Source organism: Solanum stenotomum, chromosome 7 (assembly GCF_019186545.1).
Source record: "Solanum stenotomum isolate F172 chromosome 7, ASM1918654v1, whole genome shotgun sequence".
NCBI classification, from domain to species: Eukaryota; Viridiplantae; Streptophyta; class Magnoliopsida; order Solanales; family Solanaceae; genus Solanum; species Solanum stenotomum.
Genome location: NC_064288.1, coordinates 24936964 through 24948298, shown reverse-complemented (window position 1 = coordinate 24948298; position 11335 = coordinate 24936964). Strand labels below are relative to the sequence as shown.

Sequence of the window (11335 nt, the reverse complement as noted above, 5' to 3'; positions counted from 1 at the left end):
TTGAGCTAACTACTCTCCTTCATGGACCTAGAGATATTGAAAGTTGCCTCTTCATTGTTCAATCGGAACTTCATCTGCCCTTTCTCCATATCAACTAAGGTTCGCCCAGTGGCTAAGAATGGTCTCCCAAGAATAATGGGAACCTCAAAGTCAATATCACAATCAAGTATCACAAAAATTTGCCGAAAATATAAAAGACTCCACTTTCACTAGTACATCTTAGAGCACACCAATGGGCTTCTTCACAGTTCATTCGGCCATAAGCAGTCTCATCGTTGTCGGTTTTGGATCCCCTAAACCCAACTTCTTGTAAATAGCCAATGACATCAGATTAATACTAGCACCCAAATCGCACAACGCCTTTGCAAAATGTAGCAACCCAATGGTACAAGGAATAGTGAACGCACTAGGATCCTCCTTCTTCTGCACAAGGGACCTTGTAGCAATAGCTCTACAATGTTGGAACTTATCATCATCTTCAAAACTTACGGTTCGCTTTTGAGTTACCAAGTCATTCATAAACTTCGCATACCCAGACATTTGCTCCAAACCTTCTATCAACGGCACATTGAGGGAAAGCTGCTTTAACATACTAATAAACCTGTGGTATTGACCTTCTTCAGTCTTCTTCACTAACCTTTGTGGGAAAGAAAGTGGAGGCATGGGAACAACTTTCTGGGTTATCTCCACTTCTTTCTCTGTCGCATTCTCGGACTCTCCATTTAACTCAATCACATCATCATTTTTACTAGCCTCAACTTCAACCCCATACAGTATAGGTGGATCAATGGTCTTCTTACCCCCTCGAGTAGTGACTGCCACACAATGCCCATCATTCTTTAGATTTTGGATTGTGTTGCTAGGAAGTGTGCCAGGTTGACGTGTGTTTATTGTAGTGGACAACTGAGTCATCTGCTACTCAAGATGGTTGATTGACACTGCATGGGCGTCAACATTTTGACCAATACTATACAAATCATTTCACATCTCCTTCACATTCCCATCAGCCGAATCAAACCTCTTCATCATCTTCTGAATCATATATTCAATACGTGACCTATTACTTCCAGCTTCCCTATTACCAGATTCTCAATTTTGAGGAGGAACATAAGGTCCAACCCGATCATTTTTGTTGCCATAGTTGTTCCGGCTGTAGTTTTTGTCGCAATTGTAGTTTCTATCCCGGACATATTGACCTTCTCGGTTGTAGTTGCCATAGTTCAGACCTTGATTTCCTTACCCTTGGCGCCAATTATCTGAGTTGGAACCTTAGGCATTGGCTCGAAAACCCCCTGTCTGATTATTTACCAAATAAGCATCCTCCTCGTAGTCATATTCCTCCTCTGGTGGTGTTGGAGTCTTGGTCAAGTAATCAACTGCATTTGCCTTTTCTGCATTTCCACTCACATGCTTCAGGACTAACCTCAGTTCTGTCCTCATCTGAGCCATTTCCTCACGAATATCATCAGCAGATTTATTTGTTGCAGCTTGGACTGCAAATGTGTTTCTCCTAGTATATGACTTTCTAGTGCTCCAAGCTTTATTGTTTCGGGATATTTTCTTTAGTTTCTCAGCGATCTGCTCAAAAGTGTACTTACCATATGAACCTCCAGCGATGGTATCGAGCACAACCTTACTATTGTCATCCTGACCTCGGTAGAAGTATTCCTTCAGCGATTCATCATCAATGCGGTGATTCGGGACACCTCTTATAAAAGCAGTGAACCTGTCCCAGGAACTACTCACAGACTGTCTAGGTAGTGCTACTAAATTGTTGAGTTTATCTTTGTGGTTCAGCTTCTTTGACACTGGAAATAATCTTGCTAGGAACAACTGAGTTAATTTGTCCCATGTATAGATTGAGTTATAAGGGAGCTCAGTAAACCACACAGTAGCATCGCCGGCCAATGATAGAGGGAATACTCTCAATCCAATGATATCCATGTCCAAGTCAGGTCGACCCACACAACTTTTGCAAACACTCCTCAGCTTGGCTACATGAGCATGTGGATCCTCCGATGCCAAACTAGTGAACAAACCTGATAGCATCCAAGGAAGCTCTACTCCATTGAAGGACAATGATGAAGCTTTAGTAACTCAAAGGAGGCCCATAACAAGATCTCAAACCAAGGAGTTCAATGATAAGTTCAATAGGCTTTAATCGCTGATCTAAAGGTGTCTTATTAGGGAAGAAGAGCTTAAGCCCAAGGGAGAGGAATTGTCCAAATGATACAATTATTTGTTGGCCCAAATTCAAGCCCAAGATGAGGAATTTTAAGGTCCAATTTCGTGCAAATAAGGTCAAGAAGAGTCCAAGAATTAGCCACAACAAGAGTTGCTTTCTGCCCAAATTTTGAGAGAAGACTAGTCAAACTTTCCAAGATTGTCAAGATTCTTTTCCTAGTTGGGATTTACCTTATTTATTTATTTATATATAGGTTATTAATATTTTCCTTAGTCTATTTATGGTCTCCTAAGTACCATTTAATGCTTTCCTAGAAGTACTAAATTTGTTCCTAGTTAGGTTACTTTTTTTCATTTCTAGAGTAGGATTCTTTGTAATTGTCTTTCTAGGGTTTGGCTGACCTTTTAGCTTCTTATAAGGGGTCTTGGACGTTCTTTCCCCTTCTCTTATATATAGAAATCCTTTTCATTCATTAAAGACAATTTAGATTGATATTAATAATATTTGAGAGAGTTCTTTGAACCTTTGTGACTTGTTCTTTGAGAATTTAATAGTTTAAGGTATAAAGTAACTTCTTCTTGTGATATCTTTGGTTTCTTTTTGGTATTCTTTAGAAGGTGATTAGTTTCCACATTCTAATTATTGTCTTTAGTTACTCATAAAGCGGTCAAGATCCGAATCTATCGTTTTGATTCGTTTTCTCAAGTAAAGGAGTTAGATTTCTTCCATAAATCTATACATTATTACTTGGATCTTTTCAAGACCTTAGAACATCTAATCCTTGGAAATTCGTGGATCTTTCCTTCGAATTTCCCATATCTTTAGTTAGTTTTTTTTGTTTCTTTTCTTTGTGCTTCCGCATTCTAATATTCAATTCTCTATTTGTGATCTCCTTAACCCTGTTGTTATCAAGTGGTATAAGAGCGGTTCTATCAAGATTCCGTTCTTGATAAATCTTGGGATTTCTTGTTATATTAGAGCAAAAAATAAAATAAAAAAATGATAGTACCGTGAACAATAGCATGAACAAAATAAAATAAAATTACAGTAGTGTGAACAGAAAAAAAGAAGAAGTTATAACTTGCTCTCTAAGTAATCTGATTACTTGTCCTCCAAGAAATTTGATTACTTGATACCCAAGAAAGCTTATTACTTGATACCCAAATAAGCTTATTACTTGCTATTCAAGAAATCTTATTACTTGCTCTCCAATTTTTGCATTAATTTGTTTCCAAGCAAGAAGGTAGCAAGAAGAGGGGATTCTAGATCTTTAAGAATAAGAGGAATTTTTTTTCTTGTTCTTATAATTCTAAAATAAGTTCCTTTTTATTCGTGTTTTGTTTCAACTAAATCCAACTTGTTCTAGGACTAGTTCTTTACTTTCTTTTTGTACCCCAAGATTCCATACTTTATTACTACGAACTTGATACACGTTTTGGTTTAATTATAAATCTACAAAGTATTCTCGTTCAAAGGTTATTTTGAGTGGAAAAAAGCAAGTGTGGGTGAGTTTAAAGGAGGGTAAAAGCCATATTAAAAGTGTGATACTTGATCATTTATTCTTGTTTTTTTAGATGTCTAATTCAGGTGGTGATGAGGAAAGGGCTCGTTTAGAAGCCGAGGTCAAAGGAAGGAACGACTTCACCCTTCAAGCTATGCACCAACAATTTGAGAGATGGACCCTTCAATATCAAGAGATGAGGGATATGATTATCGAGCAGAATGACACCATAGCTGCAATTAGGAGGGAGAATGATGTTGTACCCCTAAATAATGTTAGACACCAAGTTAGAAGGAATGTACCCCATATCCCTTTTGTAAATCCTGAATATGATAATGATGATTTTGATGTTGAATTTAATCTAGAAAGAAGAGATAGGAGGGGACAAAGAGGTAGAGTAGAAGATGATAATATAAATAGTATAAAGATGAAGATGCCATCTTTCAAGGGGACAAGGGATCCAGACTTGTACCTTGATTGGGAGAGACGAGTTCAAGCCATCTTTGATTGCCATAACTACTCTGAGTTTAAGAAAGTTAAACTTGTTATTGTTGAGTTTTCTGATTATGCTGCTTCTTGGTGGAAAAAGCTTGCTAGGGACAGATTGCAAGAGGAGCTACCACCTATTGCTACGTGGGTAGAGATGAAGAGGGTAATGAGGAAGCGATTTATTCCATCCTATTTCCAAAGAGATCTACAGTCTCGCCTTCAACACTTGAAGCAAGGCTCCATGTCGGTGGATGAGTACTTCAAAAGCATGGATATGGCTATGATCTAAGCTAACTACATGGAGGAAGAAGAGGCTATAATAGCTAGATTTTTAAATGGTTTAAATACATAAATAGCTAATGTAGTAGAGATACAACAATATGTAACTTTAGATGAGTTAGTTGATTTGTCTGTAAAAGTTGAAAAACAAATTAAGAAAAAACAGCAAAATAACTCATGGAAAAGTCGATCAAACACTATCTCTAAGAAGCCATGGTCAAATCAAGAGGGAAAAGCTCCTTCCAAACCTCAAGATGATAGAGGCAAAGGTAAAGTTGAGGAAGGAGGTAAAACCTTTAATCCTAAATCTTCTAAACCTTCAAATTTTATTCAATGTCACAAATGTCATGGAAGGGGGCATATGATGCATGAATGTCCAAGTAGAAGAAACATCCTACTTAGAGAGAATGGAGAATATGAGAGTGAAAAAAGTAAGGGGGAAGAAGAAGAGGGAGAAGGTATAAGTGAGGAAGATGATTTGGAACTGCCTAATGATGGTATAATTGGGGTGGTTAGGAGAATTATGACTATCAATTTGGGTAGTGTTGATGAAGGGCAGAGAGAGAATTTGTTTCATACTAGGTGTGGGATAAAAAAGAAGACTTATTCTATGATTATTGATGGGGCAAGTTGTGCAAATGTGGTGAGTTCATACTTGGTGGATAAACTAGGAATTGCATGCCCCATATAGGCTCCAATGGTTGAATGATTGTGGAGAAGTAAAAGTAAACAAACTATGCATGATTTCATTCAATGTTGGTAGGTATGAAGATGAAATTCTTTGTGATGTAGTTCCAATGCAAGCATGTCATGTTTTACTTGGCTGACCTTGGCAGTATGATGGGGATACTACTCATCATGGGAGAAAAAATAGGTATAGTCTTCTGCATAATGGTAAGAAGTATACTCTTGCACCATTATCTCCTTCTCAAGTGTTTGAAGATAAAAAATGATTGAGGGAAACAATGGGAAAACAAAAGGGAGAGGTAAAAAGTGAGCTTGAGGGAAAAGAAAAAGGCCAAGAGATAGAAAAAAAGAGAGATGGCTGAGAGAAAGAGAGAGAGGGCAACGATCTAAGTAAAGAGGTAAAAGAGGGTGTGAGTAAAAAAATAAAATGTTTTGTTGAGAGGAAAGAGGCTATGGAAAAGAAAAATGAGAGCCTTTATATAAAAGCCAAAGAGTGTTTGAATGCTAGGAAAGAGGGGCTGCCCATAATACTACTTACTTACAAAGAAGTATTGATTAATTTTGAACAACTAACTCCTTCTTTGCCAAATAGTATTTCTTCTCTTTTGCAGAATTTTGAAGATGTTTTTCCTGATGACACTCCAAAGGGATTGCCACCTTTGAGAGGGATTGAGCACCAAATAGACTTTGTGCCTGGGTCTCAACTTCCTAATAGGCCTGCCTATAGGAGCAATCTTGAAGAGACTAAAGAATTACAAAGGCAAGTTGAAGAATTTCTTGAAAAAGGATTTGTTCGAGAGAGTATGAGCCTATGCTCTGTTCCAGTCCTATTGGTCCCCAAAAAGGATGGAACATGGAGGATGTGTGTAGATTGTCGGGCCATCAACAAGATAACGGTAAAGTATCGCCATCCTATCCCTCGTCTTGATGACATGTTGGACCAACTGTATTGTTCCAAAATCTTTTCTAAAATTGATCTAAAGAGTGGTTACCATCAGATTCGTATGAATCCTGGAGATGAATGGAAAATTGCTTTTAAGACCAAATGTGGACTTTATGAGTGGTTAGTTATTCCCTTTGGCTTGACTTATGCACCAAGCACTTTTATGAGACTAATGAATCATGTTTTTAAAGATTTCCATGGAAAATTTATTGTGGTGTATTTTGATGACATCTTGATCTTTTCTCAAAATCTGGATGAACACCTAGAGCACTTAAAACAAGTTTTTGAAGTTCTTAGAAATCAGCGCTGATTTGCTAATCTCAAAAAGTGTACTTTCTGTGTGGATTGTGTGGTTTTCTTAGGTTTTGTGGTCAGTTCTAAGGGAGTTGAAGTAGATGATGAGAAAATTAAGGCAATAAAAGAATGGCCTAAACCTAATAGTGTAACTGAAGTTAGGAGTTTTCATGGACTTGCTAGTTTTTATAGGAGGTTTGTGTGAGACTTTAGCACCATTGCTGCTCCTTTAACTGAAGTTATTAAAAAAGATAAGGTTTTTACATGGGGAAAGGAACAAAAGGATGCATTTAACTTGCTGAAGGATAAATTGTGTTTTGCTCCTCTTTTACAATTGCATGATTTTTCTAAGTCTTTTGAAGTTGAGTATGATGCCTCTGGCAAGGGCATAGGTGCAGTTTTGATGCAAGACTCCAAGCCAATTGCCTACTTTAGTGAAAAGCTAAGTGGAGCAACATTGAACTACTCAACTTATGATAAGGATCTATATGCCTTGGTAAGGGCGTTAGCTACATGGCAGCACTACTTGTGGCCTCGAGAATTCGTGGTCAAGACTGATCATGAGTCAATAAAATACTTGAAGAGCCAAGGTAAACTTAGTCGTAGGCATGCTAAAGCTAAACGGGTAGAGTTTATTGAAACTTTTCCTTATGTAATTGCTTACAAACAAGGAAAGGAGAATGTGGTTGCTGATGCACTCTCAAGAAGGTATGTTTTGATCTCTACTCTTACTTCAAAGTTGTTGGGTTTTGACCAAATCAAGTTCCTCTATGCTAATGATTCTGATTTTGGTAAGATTTTTGCTGAATGTAAGTTAGGTCCTTTTGAGAAATTTAATCTTCAAGATAAATTTCTATTCAAGGAAAATAAAATATGTGTTCCTAACTGCTCGTTGCGTGAACTATTTGTTAGGGAAGCATATTGTGGAGGGCTAATGGGACATTTTGGTGTACCCAAAACACTGGAAATGCTTTCTGAACATTTTATTGGCCTAGCATGAGAATGGATGTTGAAAAAGTGTGTTGTTATTGTCTTGAATCTAAACAGGCTAAGTCTAGAACATTGCCGAATGGTCTTTATACTCCTTTACCTATTTCTAATTCCCCTTGGATTGATATTTCTATGGATTTCATATTGGGGCTGCCAAGGACTAAGTATGGTACGGATAGTATATTTGTGGTAGTAGATAGATTTTCTAAAATGGCTCATTTTATCCCATGTAAAAAGACTAATGATGCATCTCATGTGGCTGACTTGTTTGTAAAGGAAGTGGTTCAATTGCATGGAATACCTAGAACTATTGTTAGTGATAGGGATGCCAAGTTCTTAAGTCACTTTTGGAGAATTCTTTGGGGAAAGTTGGGAACTAAATTGCTATTTTCTACATCTTGTCACCCACAAATGGATGGGCAAACGGAAGTGGTTAATAGAACTTTAGGGAACATGTTGAGGGCTGTTTTGAAATGAAAGTTGACTTCTTGGGAAGATTACTTACCTATTGTAGAATTTGCTTATAATAGGACCTTCCATTCTTCTACTGGGAAGACTCCTTTTGAAGTTGTATATGGATTCAACCCCCTTACCCCCCTTGCTTTATTGCCTTTGCCTACTAATGATTTTGCTAAACTTGATGGTAAGAAGAAGGCTGATATGATGAAGAAAATTCATGAACAAACAAGGCTTGCAATTGAAAAGAAGAATAAGGAAGTTGCATTGCGAAGGAATAAGGGTAGAAAATATGTTGTTTTTAAGCTTGGTGACTTGGTTTGGGTGCATATGAGAAAGGAAAGATTTCCTTCCAAAAGAAAGACCAAAATAGATCCTAGAAGAAGTGGGCCATACAAAGCCCTTGAAAGGATTGGAGACAATGCTTATAAACTTGATCTTCCTGGTGAGTTCCAAGTTAGTGCTACTTTTAATGTTTCTGATCTTTCCCATTTTGATGCAGATTTGAATTCGAGGACGAATTCTCTTCAAGAAGAGGGGAATGATAGCAACCAAGGAAGCTCTACTCCATTGAAGGAAAAGGATGAAGCTTTAGAAACTCAAAGGAGGCCCATAACAAGATCTCAAACCAAGGAATTCAATGATAAGCTCAACGGGATTCAATCGCTGATCTAAAGGTGTCTTATTAGGGAAGAAGAGCTCAAGCCCAAGGGAGAGGAATTGTCCAAATGCTACAATTATTTGGTGGCCCAAATTCAAGACCAAGATGAGGAATTTTAAGGTCCAATTTCGTGCAAATAAGGTCAAGAAGAGTCCAAGAATCAGCCACAACAAGAGTTGCTTTCTGCCCAAATTTTGAGAGAAGACTAGTCAAACTTTCCAAGATTGTCAAGATTCTTTTCCTAGTTGGGATTTACCTTATTTATTTATTTATATATAGGTTATTAATATTTTCCTTAGTCTATTTATGGTCTCCTAAGTACCATTTAATGCTTTCCTAGAAGTACTAAATTTGTTCCTAGTTAGGTTACTTTATTTCATTTCGAGAGTAGGATTCCTAGTAATTGTCTTTCTAGGGTTTGGCTGACCTTTTAGCTTCTTATAAGGGTCTTGGACGTTCTTTCCCCTTCTCCTATATATAGGAGTCCTTTTCATTCATTAAATACAATTTAGATTGATATTAATAATATTTGAGAGAGTTCTTTGAACCTTTGTGACTTGTTCTTTGAGAATTTATCTTTAAACCTTTACTAGTTTCATAGTTTAAGGTATAAAGTAACTTCTTCTTATGATATCTTTGGTTTTTCTTTGGTATTCTTTAGAAGGTGATTAGTTTCCACATACTAATTATTGTCTTTAGTTACTCATAAAGCGGTCAAGATCCGAATCTATCGTTTTGATTCGTTTTCTCAATTAACGGCGTTAAATTTCTTCCATAAATCTATACGTTGTTACTTGGATCTTTTCAAGACCTTAGAACATCTAATCCTTGGAAATTTGTGGATCTTTCCTTCGAATTTTCCATATCTTTAGTTAGTTTTTTTTGTTTCCTTTCTTTGTGCTTCCGCATTCTAATATTCAATTCTCTATTTGTGATTTCCTTAACCTTGCTGTTATCAAAACCCCTCGTTGTAAGCATCTGCATCAAACTGCTGGTCACCACATATGTATGCCCCGGAGGTAGAGGGGGTAGAACAAGAGGTCCGTCAGATTCAGTAGTATTAAAGTTAACCCTATATTTATCACGCATTCTTGGTCCTGGTGGATCATGTACCCTCACCGCATCTCTTAGTAGATTCTCAGCTTGAACCTGATTATTCTCATCACCAATCCTCGGAGGCTGCAACCCAACTGCATCACCTAAATTTCCTCCAATAGGATTCACTGGGGCTCCTTGGTTATTCATTCTTCGTAAAGTTCTGTTCAATTCTGGATTGTAAGGATTAAGTGGTTCACCTTGGCTCCGTGTACTTGACATACACTAGAGTAGGAACATGAGAGAAACAAAAACAAAAGAAAAAGTAAAATTAGAAAATATTTGACTAAAGTTCAAAAATGTAGTTAAACTTAATCTAAAAGCCTTATTCCCGGCAGCGGCGCCAAAATTTCATACGCTCAAATTACACCTCCCTAAAGAAGTATAAGCAATCGTTATCAAGTAAAGAACCCAACTTGTAGGTTGGGGTCAATCCCACAAGGAATATGGTTTAGACTTAACTTTAACCCACAAATATATTCTTTTAGCCAACGTATTTCCGAAACAAGTAATTAAAAGGGGGGATTTGTGAAACAAATTCTGAAAATTATGTGAATAATCAATGAGCAAGATTCAAACTTTGGTTGTTATCAACATGAGAGAGAAACTAAGGTGTGCGTGTTCCCCATAAGCTCATAACGTGGTAATCCTAGTAATAGAAATCATTTTCTAGTGTATTACATGCAAAGTGAAGTTAGGTATATCTAATTCCTTGGTTCGACAACTAGAGAATTTCACCCCGCACCTTGGTCCGGCTACGTGTGTATAATTTACTAACCCATACCGTTACCTCATATTAGACATCACATCGATGTATGACTTATGTTTCACCCTCGCACCAATCGACATTAGACTATTAGATAGTATCACACTAAATCTATGTTGATAATTATTTTCTTATTAACTACCTCTTCGGTCCGACAAATAGCAACAAGGCGAGTTCTAACGCGTGCACTCGTTAAAAAGACTTCTAAACAAAGAATTATCAATGCATGCAGTAACGCTATTTAAGAAACTTATTTACTATTCATACTTTGTTAATCACTCATGGTTCCCACAACCCTAGTCGTGGATTTAGTTACCCATAATAGCAAGAACACAATTCATAATTTTAGATGAAGAAATCATTAACTTACGTAATGAGAAGAATAAACCCATAATCTAAACTTGAATTCCAAAGTCAAAATATTTAAAACGAACTTAGGAAATCAAGAATTGCTAAAGTAGCAAGTTAATCTCCAAAGCCAAAAACTAGAACTAAAATAATAAAGTCTAACCCCCAAAAACTCTCTCATCTTGATAACAACAAAAGTTTGAATCTTGCTTACTAATTGTTCACATAACTTTTAGAATTTGTTTCACAAATCCCCCCTTTAATTATTTATTTTGGAAGTACGTTGACTAGACGAATATAATCGTGAGTTGAACTTAAGTCTAGACCATATTCCTCGTCGGATCAACTGCAACCTCCAAGTTGGGTTCTTTACTTGATAACGATCGCTTATACTTCTTTAGGGAGGTGTAATTTGACCGTATCAGACTCCAAATCAAACACCTCATCCACAATATCGATATAAATATCATACATACCCTTGTTATAATATCCAACCTGCATATTTTCAAACTCCTCCACCCAAACAACAACAAAACTACAAAATAGACCAAATTTAAGAAGAAGCCCATCAAGAACTATACTCCTTTAGTTGAACCTATAGCCCAAATCTATCAAAGGCTCAAGGTGGCTGGCTATGTTAC

The 11335-nt window shown here is 36.9% G+C and overlaps 1 protein-coding gene across 1 annotated transcript; it reads right to left on the bottom strand.

The window, feature by feature from the left end:
* Window positions 1-249: 249 nt before the first annotated feature.
* Window positions 250-2049, bottom strand: LOC125869772 (uncharacterized). Its single transcript, XM_049550212.1, has 2 exons — window positions 1290-2049; window positions 250-758 (listed from the first exon to the last, which is right to left on the bottom strand). Exons 1-2 carry the CDS (start codon window positions 2047-2049, stop codon window positions 250-252), a joined length of 1269 nt encoding a protein of 422 aa, XP_049406169.1.
* Window positions 2050-11335: the final 9286 nt, after the last annotated feature.

What these genes read in the sequence shown, in the direction of transcription:
- LOC125869772 (XM_049550212.1), bottom strand. Translation starts at nt 2,049, where the DNA reads ATGCTATCAGGTTTGTTCACTAGTTTGGCATCGGAGGATCCACATGCT. An exon ending in GGTAAATAATCAGACAGGGG is followed by an intron (nt 759 to 1,289) that starts GTTTTCGAGCCA and finishes ATGGGGTTGAAG; the next exon opens with TTGAGGCTAGTAAAAATGAT.